At 48.3% G+C, this 19,110-nt stretch overlaps 1 protein-coding gene across 1 annotated transcript; it reads left to right on the top strand.

Moving 5' to 3' along the window:
- Positions 1–1,548: 1,548 nt before the first annotated feature.
- Positions 1,549–11,382, top strand: LOC110431528 (the record flags this gene model as incomplete). The annotated part of the gene is made up of 8 exons (XM_021450619.1): positions 1,549–1,618; positions 1,691–1,816; positions 6,606–7,782; positions 8,011–8,378; positions 8,754–9,008; positions 9,432–10,093; positions 10,211–10,999; positions 11,132–11,382. Coding segments are annotated over exons 1-8 (3,698 nt in total), but the record flags the coding sequence as incomplete, so codon positions are not given.
- Between the last annotated feature and the right edge of the window lie 7,728 nt (positions 11,383–19,110).

Here is a 19,110-nt window from a genome sequence, read left to right as displayed (position 1 = left end):
CGTCGGGTGATGCCCTGCCAGAGGAGGGTACACTCAGCGTACGAGTACGTGGGGAGCCAGGACCCGACCAGAATGAGTTCCGATGTTCTGGAGAAGGCGGAAGTGCAGCAACTATTGAACGAGTTGTTCAACTTTGCAGACAACAACTTCGTCCGAAGTGGTGATCGGATGCAGGCCTTCAAGCTAGGATGACCAGCTCCTAAGGTAATGTTACTGACTGAATTTACTTTCTGACTACTTGTTCTCCCAGTTGTTGATTTGCCTCTGATTTTACTACAGATTGGAGACGTTGACCGGTGCGCAGTGTACATATCACTGGCACCTGGCATGGAGAATCCCGCGGGAGTGGACCCGCCGGAGGACAATGCTGCTCGGTGTCCTCAATACACCAGCAGCGAGGAGGAGCAGAACCGTCCCGCCCCGACCACCGAAGATAGAGTGGCGGGGAAAAGGCCACTGGTGGCGGATCCGTCCCCTGCAGAGACGCTGCCGGCGGAGAGCAGCCAGGCGCCGAAGCGCCATCGGCTCGTCCGGATCACCGACGACGAGGAGGAGGAGGCCGCGTCTTCTTTGGTCCGGAGGCCGCGCAGTCGTCTGGACGTTGTGCCGGCCACCACTGGTCGGATGACCAGCGACCCTCCTGCCCCACACGTCGAGCCGACGCGCGTCGTAGAGACGAGGGCAGAAGCGCTGACCGGTAGGACCAGGAGGAGGTTCTTCACCGTGACGCACAGGCGCTCCGACCAGTAAGTTGTTCGATCTCGTACTTCGATTTGTGTTTTTGTTGCTGCTGTTGACGTTGGTTAAATGTCGCCTTTTTGTTAGCGCGACGTCGGACGTCGACCCTGACCACATGGCTGGCCAGAGGGCGGCCGAGCCCACGGCTGTCGTTGGAGACGCCGCGCCGCAGACCACCGAGGAGCAACCCGCGGCGACCACCACGGCTGAGAGCACCGAGGAGCATCCGGACCTGGCGAGGGACGAAGAGGCTGCGAGGACGCCCGTTATGGAGGAAGAGGGCAGGGCTCCTACTCCCCCGCCAGCTGAAGAGAGGAGAGTCCCAACCCCGTCCCGAGCAGAGGCCTCATCACCGGGAGGCTCCCCTGGCCTGGATCAGGGTCCAGTAATGCCTGCGACCACGACCGGGGGTAGTGCAGAGGGCGAGGAGACCCGGACGACCTCCGATGATGAAGTGGAGGAGATCCAAGGCCGTCCCCAAGATGGTCGCCAGCACGTTTACGTGTGGCGCCAGCACGGGGACCACTTCATCGGTCATGAGGAACTCGCGGAGACGGAGGAGGCCGCGAGGGTGGAGCGTGCGGCGAAACGGCTTGTGGAGGAGGTTAAGGGAAGTGGTCTTTTGGACTGCCCAAAGTTTATATACATTGTTTCTAGATTCAGTATGTGTTCTTATTGTAGGGCGCAATGAAAACGGCGAAGTACCGGAAAAGGTGCTTCGACCAGATTGAGGGCATCGTGGCCGAGAACAAGGCCTTGTCCGCGGAGGTGGACCGGCTTCGGTCGAAAGCCGAGGAGAAAAAGGCCGAGATGAGTGCTCAGGAGGTGCGCCTACTCAAGCTTAATCGGCGGCTGACCGACGAGGACCGAGAAAGGAGAGGTCAGTCATGTGCTCTGAGCAGCTGCGTAAAACCGCGTAGTCGTTTAAGTTGACCGGAAATTACTCTTGCAGGCTTGGAGGAGGAGGTTGCGCGCCTCCGGCAGGAAAATGAGAGGCTCGACCAGGAACGAGCCAGGGCGCTGGAGGCCGAGCGCCGAGCTGGTGAGGAGTTAAACAACAGGAATCGGGAGTTGAATGGTAAGAATCATGTTTCCTTGTTTTTTGACTGCTCGACATTCATTGTCTTGTGCGCGAACTAACTTCCTGCTTGGTTCTCAGTGCTCAAGGTGAACACCAAGAAGCACCTCGACGAGCTGATCAAGGACCGGGACTCCTGGAAGACCAATTGCATCAAGCTTTGGAAAGGAGTGGCCCCGGTTCTTGACTTGATCAGCCCCGAGCTCCCTGAAGACCAGCCTCGCGCGCCGAAACTGACGCTAGTCGAGAAGGCGCAACGGGCGTGGGACTGGCTCCAGCAGTTCGTCAAGGACGCCGGGGAATTCGCCGGTGCGCATGTCCTCAGCATGGTGCGCGCCCACTATCCTCTGGTCGACCTGTCCAGACTAGAGAGGGGGTATCCCAAGGAGGTTGGTCCACAGGAGGCAGACGACCTTCGAGTTGGTCTGCGTGACCTGTCGTCGACAGTGATCGGCGACATCAACCTCTGCAGGACAGCAACTCCCCCCGACCAGCCCGGGTCAGATAGGTCGGCCAGAGAGTTGGCAGGGACGTCCGTTGTCGGAGATGGGCGGTCGACGCCTGCGGTCTCGACCAGCCAGACGCCGGTGGCCCCGACCCCTTCGACTGAGCAGCAAGGCCGAGCGGGTGATCAGCCCGAGCAGTAAGCCTGTAGGGTAGTCTGTGGGAATAGACTAGGGACCGCCCAGAGGGGTGTTTATTGTAAACTCTGTATGTAAAGTTTGTAATAAAGTTTGATTTGTCATGACCATTGTTCTGAGCGCTGCAACATTGTCTGAGTGAAGTATCACTGTGTCGAGTTAATAACTCTTAGGGACTTTCGTCCTAGAGGCGGTTGTTGCACTTTGTCAAAAGCTCTGCATATAAGAGAAGTACATAGCAAGAACGAAAAAATTTATTAATGCTGATCATAAGAAATTTACAAACAAAATGTTCTGGAACTTATGGGTAAAAATGCCGCAGGTTGTTTATGTGCCAAGAGTTAGGCAAGCGCGTTCCGTCTGGGTACGCCAGTCTGTAAGATGTAGGGCGTGTCACTTCTGCGACCACGAAAGGTCCTTCCCAAGGTGTGGAAAACTTGTGCGTTCCTTCTTGGCTTGTTTTCCACTTGAGTACAAGATCACCGACCACGAAGGAACGGTCTTTGACGTTCCTGTTGTGATACCTCCTAATGGCTTCGAGGTACTTTGCTGTTCGGAGGCATGAGAGTAGGCGCTTTTCTTCCGTGCAATTGATTTCAAGCTCCCTGGCGATGTCGGCTGAAGACTGGTCGAAGTTTTCAACTCTTGGAGATCCGAAGGTTATGTCTGACGGAAGCATTGCCTCGGTGCCGTAAACCATGAAGTAGGGTGACACACTCGTGTTGCGACTAGCCTGTGTTCGGAGACACCAGACCATAGCTGGTAATTCTTTCATCCATCGCCCTGGTGCTCTATCGTTCTCTGCGTACAGCCTTTTCTTCAAAGCATCGATAATCATTCCATTTGCTCGCTCTACCTGACCATTGGCCCGTGGGTGAGCTACTGACACATACTTTACGACTATGCCCCTGTCATCGCAGAAGTCCCAAAATGTAGTGCCAGTGAACTGAGTGCCCAGGTCGGTAATTATGCTGTTAGGAACCCCATATCTGTGTATGATTTGGTTGAGGAATTCCACAGCCTTCTCGGAGGTTGCTTTGACCAATGGCATGTACTCGATCCACTTCGAGAATTTATCAATTAACACGAAGACGAACTTGAATTTGCCGGGGGCCGACTTAAACGGCCCGATCATGTCCAGGCCCCAACAGGCAAAAGGCCAGGATGACGGGATGGTTTGAATCTCGTGAGTAGGTACGTGAGTCCTCTTGGCGAAGAACTGGCATCCTTCACAATGCCGGACTAGTTTCTCGGCGTCGGCGACCGTGGTTGGCCAGTAGAAACCTGCTCGGAAAGCTTTCCCGACCAGTGTTCTGGAGGCTGCATGGTTGCCGCAGACCCGGCGTGTATGTCATCTAAGAGCTTGATGCCATCATCTTGGAATATGCATTTGAGCAGCACTTCGGAACTTGCGTTCTTTCGCATAAGTTTGCCATCCACCAGTATGTAATTCTTAGATCGTCGAATGAGGCGCTCGTTCTCCGTTTTATCCTGAAAGCCCGATCCATCCGATATATACCTGATGAAAGGGGCGCGCCAGTCGCGGCTGCTGGTTGTCGGAGTGGTGTCGTCTATGATCATTGCCTCATTAGGTTGCTTTTCGACCAGGTCTGTACCCACACTTGGCACGTGGATGTCCTGAACGAAAACGCCTTGCGGGATCTGGGCCCGAGATGACCCTAACTTTGACAGCGCATCCGCTGACTGGTTCTTATCCCGGACTACGTGGATGTATTCTATGCCGTAGAAATTGGATTCCCATTTGCGGATTTCTTTGCAGTAGAGGTCCATCTTCTCATGGGTTGTGTCCCATTCCTTGTTTAGCTGGTTGATGACTAGAGCAGAATCGTCGTGGACGTAGAGGCGTTTGACTCCCAGTTCGACGGCCAATCGTATGCCATGTAGGCATGCTTCGTATTTGGCGACGTTGTTTGACGTCGGGAAGAGGATCCTAAGGACGTAGCGTAGTTTGTCCTTGTTAGGCGATACGAAGAGTATCCCGGCGCCGGCGCCATTGATGTTTAAGGACCCGTCGAAGAACATCGACCAATGGTCGGGGATGTCGAAAACGGAAGGCTCATTGAGGTCCGTCCATTCTGTGATGAAATCAACCAGGGCCTGAGACTTGACGGTGGTGCGCCTCTGGAAATCCAAGGAGAATGGGCATAATTCCATTGCCCATTTTACAATTCTGCCGTTGGCGTCCTTGTTGCGCAAAATGTCCCCCAGAGGGAAACTGGTTGATGAGGACATCCCTAGCATTCATTCATCTTCAAATGAAACTCCACTTGATATAAGTGGTCCAATTACAAGAAGTAGAGCTAAACAATTGGAGAAGGAAATTCATTCTCAGGTGAACGCTAACCTTATGTTTAATAATCAGTTTATGTTGAATGATCCTATACTTTTGAGTTCTTGTTTCAATGTCCTTAGGAATGATGGAGGGTATGAACCAGCATGGGATGAAGATGGATTCAAGCCTTTGGACATCTGAACCAAGAAGCCTATCGTGTGCATAAATAAAATGGTGGTTCATTACTTCTGCATGAGAAGGCAACCAGAAGCTAGATGGCTGACCCATGGTACAAATTCCAAGCATCACCACGGACAGAATACAAGGAGTTACGTGGCATTCTACAGGTGGATGAAAGCATCTTTAAGTCTATGTTGCAGCCCATCAAACGGTTCATTATTTAGACTTCCCAATAAAGAGTTATGCTCATTTTAGTAACTGCTGCCAGAAGCTGAGAAGACGCGCGAACCAGCCACGAAATCCACTAGTGGATGTGCATGCTGTCATGTATTCAAAGCTGAATGCCCCTATCTATATATATCTCTTGTACTAGACAATGAAAGGACAGATCTTGCTTGGTTAAAATTCAGAATACACAAACTCGTGGAGTTTTGTTTATGCGTGAGTCTTGAGAGGCTTGCAAAACTTGTTCTTTCGATTCCTGAGGGAGTTGTAGAACGCCGAACTGCGGTTCACCCAGTTTGTGCCTTCACGTATATACGGTGTGATTGCGTGGGCTGTTCGTCGGTACGTGGAAGGGTGATTGTCTCGGTAGTTCGTCGCGTGGACAGCCTCGCGGTGCACTGCCTCTTCACCAGGTCACGCAGCGACAAGATATCAAGTTCGCGAATCCTACGAGAAGATCGGGCCACAACGACTTGTCTCACGCTATCCCTAGGCGTGAGCATATCATCTGGTATCAAAGCCTTCGTTTCCTCGGTAGGATTGTTCTTGATTTTGGTAGGATAGAGTTTAAATACCTACTGTCCACTGAGAGCCAAAAAGAAAACCTACAGCCCAAATTCATATGTGCTACTGATTTTGTAGTTTGCTTTATCGAGTTTTAATCCTTTAATATTTGTCTAGTTGCTGAATTTTTCTTTTCCACATTGTTCTAGTTATTATCTTTGTTCTAATCATCAAATTGCTTGCTGCATGTACCCATCCATCCCACCCTTGATCTGATCATCATTGCTTGCTGCGTATATATAAACAAAAAAAAATACCCACCCATCCCACCCTTGTTTTCTAACCGTCACATATTCCCCACCGCAGTTTCTTGTTTTTGTGCTGCACCATCCATCATAGTGATCCCCTTTAGTTGAAAGTTGTGCTGCGTTTGACACAGAGGTTAAAAGAAAAGATGTCTATGGGTCAAAAGAAGGACTGAAAATGAGTTTTTGTTCCAAAAAAAAAAGAGAAAAAAAAAGAAAAGCAAGAAAGAAAAAAAAAGAAAAACAAAAAGAGAACTGTGTGCAGCACACCAAAAAGGGGTTTGGGCAGCAACAAGTTTTCGGTTGGTGCAAATTGGTGATCATCTATCCACTTACTACATCTCATTCCTTTCTTTGTGCATCCTTTCCTTTATATTCAGCAACTTAGACTTCTGTTCTTGGATTATTATTTGGTTTTGCATCACTACATTTCAGTGCATTCCACTAACATATTACCCCACCAAGCTCCACTTAAAGCACCGTGAGTTGTTGCACCGTCGTCGCTGTTACAATCACTCTTCCCTACAGATCGCAGCCCCGGTTCTTGCTCTTTTCAGGGAGAGAAAGAACTTGTTTTGTAAGTGGTGAGGGAGTGATTCCACATATATATTGTCCTTTTTTTTCCTCTACTAACATGGCAGGACGTGGAGATGGTGCCGCTATTTCGGTGGAGGAATTTCAGGAGTTGCATACACAAATGAATGATTTGGTGCAGCAGCTCCAAACTCTCCAATTGAACATACCACGTCGAGAACCGCCACCAAATGAGGATGATGATATTGACGAGGAGGATGAGCCACCGTGTCGTCCCGCTGGTCGTGGACGTGGCGGGCGTGGTCATGGTCTTCTTAATTTTGGTCGTGCTCGGTGCATTCCTGTTCGAGGTGGACGAGATTATGATGGTGATGATGATATGTTGTCTGACATGGATGATCATCGCCATGGTGGCCATCGTGGTTATCGTGACCGCCACCGTCGCCTTGATGATGATGGTTTAAGCAAAGTGAAAGTGTCTATTCCAAAATTTAATGGAAAAGAAAGTGCTGATGATTATTTTGAGTGGGAGACTAAGGTTGAACAGATCTTTGATTTGTATCCTTATCCTCCTGTCAAGAAAGCAAAGCTTGCTGCAATTGAGTTTTCAGGCTATGCAATCACTTGGTGGAATCAAGTGTGTACTGAACTCCGACGCGCTGGACATGATCGTATTACTTGGGAAGACATGAAGAGGGAAATGCGACGTCGTTTTGTTCCTGCATATTACTCTCGTGATCTACATTTGAAGCTAAAACGTCTTGTGCAAGGTACTCGTACTGTTGATGAATATTTTCAAGAATTGGAAATGTGTTTACTTCGTACAGGGATAACTGAAGATGAGGAATCCACAATGGCTCGATTTCTGGTTGGCCTCAATAAGCCCATTGCTGATAAAGTGGATATGACAAACTACACATGTCTCACTGAGTTGGTACATTTTGCAAAAAGAGCAGAACGACAACTTGCTGGATCTTATAAAGATCGTGCTTCATTTTCAGCTCATAATAGTGCTACTTCATGGCGCCAGTCACAGCAGCACGGGTCAGGGGTGCACACACCTACATCTCGTGCAACTTCTTCCAAACATTTTGATTCCAAAGGCAAAGCTGTAAGCTCTACTCAGTCCAGCTCCTCTGCTACTGCAGCCCCAAGGCATACAAGCAAGATTGAGTGTTTTAAGTGTGGTGGTCATGGGCATAAGCAAGCTGAATGTCCCAATCGTCGTACGATTATTGCCCTTGCTGATGGTTCATATGATTCACAAAGTGAAGAGGAGGACGAGTTTCACAATGTCTTTGCAGATCATACTCTTGACACTTGTGAGTATTCAGCTGAGGATGGTACTTTTGAGCTAGGTCTGAATTGTTTAGCTATTCAACCTATTCTAACTTTTGCTCCCAGTGACAAGATAGAAGATGTTATTTCTCCATATTCTAATGAGATTACTAGTGCTGATTTTGATGAGTTGCTTGCTGATTTTCCTGATTTGGAGCCTTCTAAAATGAATAGATCATCTCCTTATTTGGTGGTTAGAAGAGTTCTTTCCACTCAGTTTGTTGCTGCTGAACAAGGACAACGTCATAATTTGTTTCAGTCCCGATGCAAAGTGAAAGGTCAAGTGTGTCGTTTCATCATAGATGGTGGGAGCTGCAATAATATTGTTAGTGCCTTGCTTGTTGAGAAGCTTGGCCTACCAACACGCCGCCATCCACACCCTTACCATATGCAGTGGCTGAATAATTCAGGGACAGTGAAGGTCTCATCCATGGTTCGTTTGTCTTTCTCCATTGGTGACTATCATGGTGAGGTTGATTGTGATATTGTACCCATGCAAGCATGCCATTTGCTGTTGGGTTGTCCATGGCAGTTTGATGTGGATTCGGTGCACTTTGGGCGGTCTAACAAGTATACTTTCATCCACAACGACAAGAAGGTGGTTCTTGTTCCATTATCTCCAGAAGAGATCTATGCTTCAGATGTGGCTCGCATGAAAAAAGAAGAATCTGACAAAAGAAAATTGAGTGAGGCTGCCAACACTAGTAAGGGAGAGACTTCTAACCAATCTAGCCACATAAAGCCTCTTTCCACTACAAAACAACACCACCAAAATGAGTGCTTATTTGTGAGCAGGAGTGATTTGAGAGAAGTGAGGAACACCACAGCCCCATTCTTTGTGCTCTTGCACAAGGAGGTCCTACTTTCAACTAACGATTTACCTTCATCGCTGCCTAGTGCTGTTCTTGATCTCTTACAGGACTTTGAAGATGTTTTTCCTGATGAGGTACCAGCTGGCCTTCCTCCACTCCGTGGTATTGAGCATCAAATCGATTTGGTACCTGGAGCTTCTCTTCCCAATCGTCCAGCCTACCGTGCTAATCCTGAAGAAACCAAAGAAATTCAGCGACAGGTAAAAGAGCTTTTGGACAAAGGGTATGTTCGTGAATCTCTATCACCTTGTGCTGTTCCAGAACTTTTGGTCCCTAAGAAAGATGGATCTTGGCGCATGTGTGTCGATTGTCGTGCCATTAATGCTATAACTGTACGATATCGCCATCCCATTCCTAGGCTTGATGACATGTTAGATGAATTGAGCGGCTCAACTATTTTCACCAAGATTGATTTACGCAGTGGCTATCACCAAATTCGCATGAAAATTGGTGATGAATGGAAGACAGCATTTACAACCAAATTTGGCTTGTATGAATGGCTTGTGATGCCCTTTGGCTTGACAAATGCTCCTTCAACTTTTATGCGCTTAATGAATCATGTTTTACGAGCTTTCATTGGCAAGTTTGTAGTTGTTTATTTTGATGATATTCTGATCTATAGCAAATCATTTGATGAACATCTTGATCATATCCATCAAGTACTTGCTGTTTTGAGGGAAGAGAAATTGTATGCCAACATTGCTAAGTGCACATTTTGCACAGATCGTGTTGTTTTTCTTGGTTTTGTTGTGACTGCAGATGGCATCCAGGTTGATGAAGAGAAGGTTAAGGCAATAAAGGATTGGCCTACTCCTACAAATGTGAGCCAAATTCGAAGTTTCCATGGTCTTGCAGGTTTCTATCGACGATTTGTTAAAGATTTCAGCACGATCGCTGCACCACTTAACAACTTGACAAAGAAGGATGTTCCATTCAAATGGGGAGATGACCAAGAGCAAGCCTTTGTAGAGTTAAAAAGAAAGCTTTGTGAAGCACCACTGCTGCAGCTACCTAACTTCGGTAAGACTTTTGAGATTGAATGTGATGCAAGTGGTATTGGCATTGGAGGTGTGCTACTTCAAGAAGGTAAACCTATTGCCTACTTTTCTGAAAAGTTAAATGGTCCACATCTGAATTATTCTGTCTATGATAAAGAGCTTTATGCCTTAGTTCGAGTTTTGGAAGTTTGGCAACATTATTTGTTACCTAAAGAATTTGTCATCCATTCTGATCATGAAGCTTTGAAATATTTAAAAAGTCAAGGCAAACTGAATCGTAGACATGCTAAATGGATCGAGTTCATAGAAACATTTCCGTATGTTGTTAAACATAAGCGTGGTAAAGATAACATTGTTGCAGATGCTTTGTCAAGAAGGTGTGGTTTGGTTACAAAATTAGATACAAAAGTGCTTGGTTTGGAATCCATTAAAACACTCTATGCAACTGATTCTGATTTTAAAGAACCTTTCTCTCATTGCATTGCTGGAAAAGGCTGGGACAAGTATTATGTACATGATGATTTTTTATTTCGAACTAACAAACTATGCATTCCAGCCTGCTCGATTCGTCAAGTTCTTTTACAGGAAGCACATGCTGGTGGCTTAGCTGGTCATTTTGGCATCAAAAAGACATTGGACATGCTCTCTGATCATTTCTTTTGGCCACATATGCGACGTGATGTTCAACGACATGTCGAGCGCTGCATAATGTGCTTGAAAGCTAAGTCCCGCCTTAATCCCCATGGTCTCTATACTCCATTACCAATCCCAACTGTACCTTGGGAAGATATATCCATGGATTTTATTCTGGGATTACCAAGGTCTCAGAGGGGGAGGGACTCTATCTTCGTTATTGTTGATCGCTTCTCAAAAATGGCACATTTTATTCCATGTCACAAGAGCGATGATGCTTCACACGTTGCTGATTTGTTTTTCAGGGAGATTGTTCGTTTACATGGAGTGCCAAAGACTATTGTTTCAGACCGAGATACAAAATTCCTGAGCTATTTTTGGAAGACATTATGGGCTAAACTTGGCACGAAGTTGTTATTTTCCACCACTTGTCACCCACAAACGGATGGGCAAACTGAAGTTGTCAACCGTACCCTGTCCACCATGCTGCGTGCCGTGCTAAAAAAGAATTTGAAGCAGTGGGAAGAATGTCTTCCACATGTTGAATTTGCTTATAATAGGGCACTACATTCCACAACAAATTTTTGTCCATTTGAAATTGTTTATGGTTTTAAGCCACATACTCTCATGGATCTTTTGCCTTTACCATTACAGGAACAAGTTAACTTGGATGCAGCGAAGAGATCCAACTTTATCAAGAAGCTACATGATGAGACAAGAAGAAATATTGAGAAGAAATCAGCACAATATGCAAAGCAAGCGAACAAAGGTAAGAAGAAGGTTACATTTCAGCCCGGTGACCTCGTGTGGTTGCATCTACGCAAGGATCGATTTCCCCAACAACGTAAGAGTAAGTTATCACCTAGAGGTGATGGTCCATTCAAGGTTCTAAAAAAGATAAATGATAATGCATACAAAATTGAGCTGCCACCTGAATATTCCAATGTTAATCCAACATTCAATGTCAAAGACTTGCTTCCATTTGTTAGTGAGCCTGAGTCGAGGACGACTCCTTCTCAAGAGGGGGAGGCTGATGAGGACATCCCTAGCATTCATTCATCTTCAAATGAAACTCCACTTGATATAAGTGGTCCAATTACAAGAAGTAGAGCTAAACAATTGGAGAAGGAAATTCATTCTCAGGTGAACGCTAACCTTATGTTTAATAATCAGTTTATGTTGAATGATCCTATACTTTTGAGTTCTTGTTTCAATGTCCTTAGGAATGATGGAGGGTATGAACCAGCATGGGATGAAGATGGATTCAAGCCTTTGGACATCTGAACCAAGAAGCCTATCGTGTGCATAAATAAAATGGTGGTTCATTACTTCTGCATGAGAAGGCAACCAGAAGCTAGATGGCTGACCCATGGTACAAATTCCAAGCATCACCACGGACAGAATACAAGGAGTTACGTGGCATTCTACAGGTGGATGAAAGCATCTTTAAGTCTATGTTGCAGCCCATCAAACGGTTCATTATTTAGACTTCCCAATAAAGAGTTATGCTCATTTTAGTAACTGCTGCCAGAAGCTGAGAAGACGCGCGAACCAGCCACGAAATCCAATAGTGGATGTGCATGCTGTCATGTATTCAAAGCTGAACGCCCCTATCTATATATATCTCTTGTACTAGACAATGAAAGGACAGATCTTGCTTGGTTAAAATTCAGAATACACAAACTCGTGGAGTTTTGTTTATGCGTGAGTCTTGAGAGGCTTGCAAAACTTGTTCTTTCGATTCCTGAGGGAGTTGTAGAACGCCGAACTGCGGTTCATCCAGTTTGTGCCTTCACGTATATACGGCGTGATTGTGTGGGCTGTTCGTCGGTACGTGGAAGGGTGATTGTCTCGGTAGTTCGTCGCGTGGACAGCCTCGCGGTGCACTGCCTCTTCACCAGGTCACGCAGCGACAAGTTATCAAGTTCGCGAATCCTACGAGAAGATCGGGCCACAACGACTTGTCTCACACTATCCCTAGGCGTGAGCATATCACTGGTGGTTACCAGGACCCGATGACCGTCGAAGTAATGCTTTAGCTTCCTTGACGTTATTAGGATAGCGTATATGAGCTTCTGTATCTGTGGGTACCTGGTCTTGGACTCGTTTAAGACTTCGCTTATGAAATAAACGGGTCTCTGGACCTTGTAGACATGGCCTGGCTCGTCTCGCTCGACCACCATTGCCGTAGAGACAACGCTGTCGGTGGCTGCTATGTAAAGGAGCAGGTCCTCGTTGGGTTGAGGCGCTGTGAGAACGGGTGGCGAGGTGAGAAAGGTTTTGAGCTGGGTGAACGCAGCGTCGGCTTCCTCTGTCCAGGAGAATCTTTCTGATGCTTTTAGGAGCTTGAAGAAGGGGAGGCCTTTTTCTCCTAGTCTAGAAATAAAACAGCTGAGAGCAGCCATACATCCGGTGAGCTTTTGGATATCCTTGACGTTCTTAGGTGGTCGCATATCGAGCACTGCTTTTACTTTTGAGGGATTCCGCCGTATGCCGTCGCGGCTGACGACGTTGCCGAGCAATAGACCGGAGGGGACCCTGAAGAAACATTTTTTGGGGTTAAGCTTCCACTTGTATTTGTTTAGTGCCTTAAAAGCTCGGTCTAGATTGTCGATTAGAGTGCTCGCGTCATTGGTTTTGATGACGGCATCATCTACATAAGCCTCGACGAGGTCATCGCAAATCTCGTCATGGAGGCATTGCTGGATGGCCCGTTGATAGGTGGCTCCGGTGTTTTTGAGTCCAAAGGACATGGTTGTGTAGCAATACGCACCGAAAGGAGTGATAAAAGATGTTTTGATCTGGTCATCTTCCTTTAGCGAGATCTGGTGATAACCAGAGTAGCAGTCTAGAAAAGAGAGGAGTTCGCATCCGGCCGTTGAGTCGACCACCTCGTCGATGCGAGGGAGACCAAAAGGATCTTTAGGACAGTGTTTATTGAGATCAGTGTAATCAACGCACATTCTCCATTCATTATTGTTTTTGCGTACAAGAACCGGATTGGCGAGCCAATCGGGATGATACACTTCTTTAATAAATCCGGCTGCTAGAAGCCGTGTTATTTCTGTCCTAATAGCCTCCTTTTTGTCACGAGTGAACCGTCGCAGCTTTTGCTTGATGGGTCTTGCGGTCTTCGAGACGTTTAAGGAGTGCTCGATCAGGTTTCGTGGGACGCCGGGCATGTCTGCGGGTTTCCATGCGAAAACGCTGACGTTGTCCCTTAGAAACCTGACGAGCGCGTCTTCCTATTTAGGGTCTAGGTTGGCCCCGATGAGGGCCGTCTTCTTGGGGCTGCCGTCGACCAGCTGTACTTCCTTGTGTTCTTTGGACTTTGAGTTCTTCCTTGCAGTCTCCTGCTCGGGTAGTCGAAGCTGGTCGGGAGGGACCTGTGCAGCTTGGGCTGCTGTTTCTGCCATGCGGATTGACAGATCAATCACTTCGGTGATCTTGAAGCTTTCCTCCTCGCAAGTGTATGCGGTGTAGACATTGCCCCTGACAGTTAGGACGCCCTTCTCTGTAGGCATTTTGAGGACCAGGTATGAGTAGTGTGGAACTGCCATGAACTTTGTCAGCGATGGTCAGCCCAATATTGCATGGTAAGTTCCATCAAAGTCGGCGACCACAAAGTTGACGAACTCTGTTCGAAAGTGGTCAGACGTTCCGAACTAGACAGGCAGTGTTATCTGTCCGAGGGGTACTGAACTTTGACCTCGCAGGACTCCCCAGAATTGAGCGTCGTAGGGTTTTAGCTATGCTGGGGTTATCTTGAGAGCAGGCAAGCTATTGCGAAAGAGGATGTCAATGGAGCTTCCCCCGTTGACAAGCACGCGCTCGAATCTGATGCTGTTGATGCAAGGATCCAAGATTAGAGGGAAACGTCCTGGCTCCGAGATAGCGGCCCACTGATCCTTCCTGCTGAAGGAGATCTCCCTGTGCGACTAGGGAGGAAATTTCGGATCGGTGATCAGACCATCTGTGCTGTCTATGTTGATGCAGGCTCTCTTTAAGAGCTTTCTTTCTCGCTTAGACTCGATGGAAACTTTGCCCCCGAAGATGGAGTGGACCACGTCAGTGGGACTGACATACTGTTGTTGTGGGTCCCTATCCTGGTCCTCGTCCTCGTCTTCGTGATCGCGCCCGTCCTGTTTCCCATTTTTCTTGGCGGGATCGTCTTGAGCAGCCCGCCGCGTGTAGATGCTTTTGAGGACGCGACATTCCTCCATCGTGTGGTTGGATTTTGGATGCAGTTGGCATGGTCCCTTCAACGTCTTGTTGTAGTCTTCCTGGTAGTCTCGCCGCCCATTGGGACGCTTGACCGTATTCACCTCGTGATCGTGGTCGCGAGGGCGTTTGCCTCTGAAGTCATCACGATTGTCACGCCGCCTGTTGTCGAAACGACCACAACTGTCGTCTCGTCGAGGAGGCTGGTCGGGACCTCTCGCGTCGTCTCGGATGAGCTTTTCTGCATCGTCGGTGTCGGCGTAATTTTTGGCCGTGGCAAGGAGCTCGGCCATCGTCGTTGGCCTTCTTCGCAGTAGCTTGTTCCTCAGCGCTTCGTGGAAGCGTAGCCCTTTGATGAAAGCAGATATGGCCTCGTCGTGGGAAATTTTCAGGATTTTAAGACGCATATCCGAGAATCGTCGGATGTAATCGCGCAGAGGCTCGTTTTTCCTCTCTTATCCTCTCGAGGTCGTACTTGTTCCCAGGCTGCTCGCAGGTAGCGATGAAATTGTCGATAAACGCTTGGCGCAGTTCTTCCCAGGAGTCGAAAGAGTCTTCGGGCAGGCCCAGGAGCCATTGATGACCAGCCTGGTCGAGGACGACTGGGAAGTAGTTGGCCATGACGTGCTCATCTCCTGCTGCTGAACGGACTGCAATCTCATAGAAGTGATCCAGTTCTCTGGGTTTTCTTTGCCGTCGTATTTTTTGAGTTTCTCGAGCTTGAAATTGCGGGGCCACACGACCTGGCGAAGGTGTGAGGAAAACTGTCTCAGGCCCGGGGGACCGTGCGTGGCATCGTACTCAATGCGACGTAGGTTTTCGTGCACCGCTCTCTCCGTGGCACGCCTGTTGATGCGGTCCCGAGCGTCCTTGGGAGGGATGTTGTACCGAAGATCCCTGTCCTGGTTTACTTCCTGACCACGCCCACGATTCTGCTCGCGGTAGCCACCGGCGTCCCGACCACCGTTGTCACGCCGTGAACCCTTTCGACGATTGTTGGGGGAACGGCTACGGTGGTGCTTGCTGGATTGTGGTGAGGTCCGGCTGTGATGAGTCTGGTCGGAGGAGACCTCTACGTAGGAGATAGCTTGGACTCTTTTGAGCAAGGTGGCTGTCTGTCCCATCGCGGTGATCAGATGCGCGCGTACGCTGGTCCGGACGCCCTGGCATTCTGGAGTATCAGGGAGTCGGTCTAGGTTGGCCATAGCGACAGCCACGTTAGCACTTGGCATTCTGTAGACTTGCTGATCTCCGACCATGTCGAAAGCGACGCTGAGGTTATGCGGCGGGAGTTGCCGTTCCTCGTCCGCGCGTCGCCGAGCACGGTCGGCATTGCGCTGTTCGCGGAGCTGCCTCTGCTCGTCTGTCTCTCCATCGACGACCGGTTTGTCCCCGCTGACATTGAAGACGAGATCTCCCCGCCGGGGCGGAAAGATCGGGAAACGAGAGAAGCCCGGAGGATACGATGGTAAATCTAGGTCGTAATCTTCGTCCTCGGAGTTTATAACCTCGGTGGGGACGGACCTAGTGCTGGAGTTTGTGCTGGAAGCTTGGTCGCCCGGTAGTTCTCGGATCGTTACCATGTTGACGAAGTGACGAGCTGGTCGACTGCTCCGTTTTGGCGACCAACCCGCCCCGTTAAAAAGGGATTGGATGTGCCGTGAGTAGTAAACGGCAGAGTCGTTTAGCCTGCAAGGGAAACCCTGGTCTAGGCCTGCCTTGAGTTCAACGGACCGCCCTGAGGGAGTGGAAGTTATTGTCAGGGACGTCCCCAACTGTTCGTGTGTGATGACAGGAGTTGGCCGGCAGGAGTCGAAAAAGTCCGTTGGCGCGACTTGATCAGATTGGCGCGAGATCCCATCTACTAGTCGGGAAACTTCGAGAAGCTTGAGATCAGCGCGATCAAGAGCTCGGAAAAGGTCCGAGCCGTCGACCTTCTTTCCTTTGTAACGTGGGAGCGGTGGCCGAGTGCTCGGTGTTAGCGTAGTCGGAGTCGATGCCGCTGTTGTCCCAGATCGGATCTGGGCCTCTTCCGAAACCGTGGTCGTGAGGTCGCCGCCGTGAGTCGTCCACGTGATCTGGCCGACGGTGAACGTGAGGCCTTCAGGCACGGCCGCAGAAGCTGGGATGATGACCATCTTGTTCGCCGAGAGAGCTGTACGCACACCCCCTACCTGGCGCGCCACTGTCGACGAAAGCTAGTCGGTTGTCTACCCTGGGGTATACCCACAGTAGTAGTTTATCGGTAGACGGTGCGCAAGCTACGAACTCAATGGTGACGCAAGACACGGACAAGGTTTTTATCCAGGTTCGGCCACCGTGTGGGCGTAATACCTACGTCCTGCGTCTGATTATATTGGATTGTGTTGAGAGAATAATGTGTCCTAGGGGGTCCCTTGCCCCTCCTTATATAGTCTGAAGGGCAGGGTTACAGATCTGGAAACTAATCCTAGTCGGTTACAATTGCCATGGATAGTTCGGTATCAAATCCTATTCAAACCGACTAGAATCCTGCTTGATCTCCATGTCCTGTTTCCTTGCGCGAAACTCCAAGCAGTTGGATCAGGCCTCGGACTTGTCTCGTAATGGGCCAAGCCTCCTGGCCCAAGTCTAGCCGTGAGGGTATAGGGGTTTATACCCCCACAGACGCACCCGATAAAACTCCTAGATCATGTGTGTCATATGGAATCTCGCTTCAATCTGTTTGGAGACAATGTTAGTTTAGGTGCAAGATTGGTGCATGGTTTGCGCATAATGCACCATAGGCTTAGAAACCATTATGGAAGCACCCGATGATAATCCTAGGTGAAGAGGCTCAAGTGGAAGGTCGGTTCGATTTGTTTGGAGATAGTGCTAATCTTGATGCAAGATAGGTGCACGGTTTGCAAGGAACATACCATATGCTAAGAAATCCATTTGGACGCACCCCAATAGAACTCCTAGATGACATGTGTCATATGGAATCTCGCTTCGGTCTGTTTGGAGACAGAGTTAGTTTTGGTGCAAGATAGGTACACAGTTTACGCCTAATGCATCATGGTTTATGCCCAGTGCACCATATGCTCAGAAACCGTTGTGGAAGTTCCCGATGGTACTCCTAGGTGAAGAGGCTCAAGTGAAAGCTCGGTTCGGTCTGTTTGGAGATAGTGCTAATCTTGATGCAAGATAGGTGTATGGTTTGCATGGAACATACCATATTCTCGGAAATCAATTTTGACGCACCCGATAGAACTCCTAGATCATGTGTGTCATATGGAATCTTGCTTCAATCTGTTTGGAGACAGTTTAGGTGCAAGATTGGTGCATGGTTTGCGCATAATGCACCATAGGCTCGGAAACCATTATGGAAGCACCCGATAATACTCCTAGGTGCAAGATTGGTGTCGGTTCGATCTGTTTGGAGATAGTGCTAATCTTGATGAAAGATAGGTGCACGGTTTTCATGGAACATACCATATGCTAAGAAATCTATTTGGATGCATCGCGATAGAACTCCTAGATGACATGTGTCATATGGAATCTCGCTTTGGTCTATTTGGAGACAGAGTTAGTTTTGGTGCAAGAAAGGTGCATAGTTTGCGCCTAATGCATCATAGGCTAAGAAACCATTTTGAATGCACCCGTGATACTCCTGGGTAAAGGGGCTCAAGTAGAAGCTCAATTTGCTTTGTTTGGAGATAGTGCTAATCTAGGTGCAAGATAGGTGCACGAATTGCATCGAACGTACCATATGCTTAGAAATATATTTGGAAGCACCCAATAGAACTCCTAGATGACGTGTGTCATATAGAATCTCACTTCGATCTCTTTCAAGATAGTGTTAGTTTCGGTGCAAGATAGGGACACGGTTTGTCCCTAATGCACCATAGGCTAAGAAAGTATTTTGGACGCACGCGATGGTACTCCTTGGTGAAGAGGCTCACGTGGAATCTTGGTTCTGTCTGTTTGGAGATAGTTCTAATCTTGATGTAAGATAGGTGCACGGTTTGCATGGAACATACCATATGCTCAGAAATCAATTTGGACACACCCGATGGAACTGTAGATGCACCCGATGGAACTACTAGATGAAGTGTATCATAGGGAATCTCGCTTCGGTCCGGTTGTCGATAGTATTAGTTTCGGTGCAAGATAGTTGCATGGTTTGTGCCCAGTGCACCATAGGCTCAGAAATTGTTGTGGAAGTTCCCGATGGTACTCCTAGGTGAAGAGGCTCAAGTGAAAGCCTGGTTCGGTCTGTTTGGAGATAGTGCTAATCTTGATGAAAGATAGGTGTACGGTTTGCATGGAGCGTACCATGTTCTCATAAATCAATTTGGACGCACCCGATAGAACTCATAGATCATGTGTGTCATTTGGAATCTCGCTTCAATCTGTTTGGAGACAGTATTAGTTTAGGTGCAAGATTGGTGCATGGTTTGCGCATAATGCACTATAGGCTCAAAAACCATTATGGAAGCACCTGATGATAATCCTAGGTGAAGAGGCTCAAGGGGAAGGTCGGTTCGTTCTGTTTGGAGATAGTGCTAATCTTGATGCAGGATAGGTGC

This window comes from Sorghum bicolor, unplaced genomic scaffold, assembly GCF_000003195.3.
Source record: "Sorghum bicolor cultivar BTx623 unplaced genomic scaffold, Sorghum_bicolor_NCBIv3 super_65, whole genome shotgun sequence".
NCBI classification, from domain to species: domain Eukaryota; kingdom Viridiplantae; phylum Streptophyta; class Magnoliopsida; order Poales; family Poaceae; genus Sorghum; species Sorghum bicolor.
Note: the sequence above shows the minus strand (reverse complement) of the source record. Positions and strands in the feature narration are given on the sequence as shown.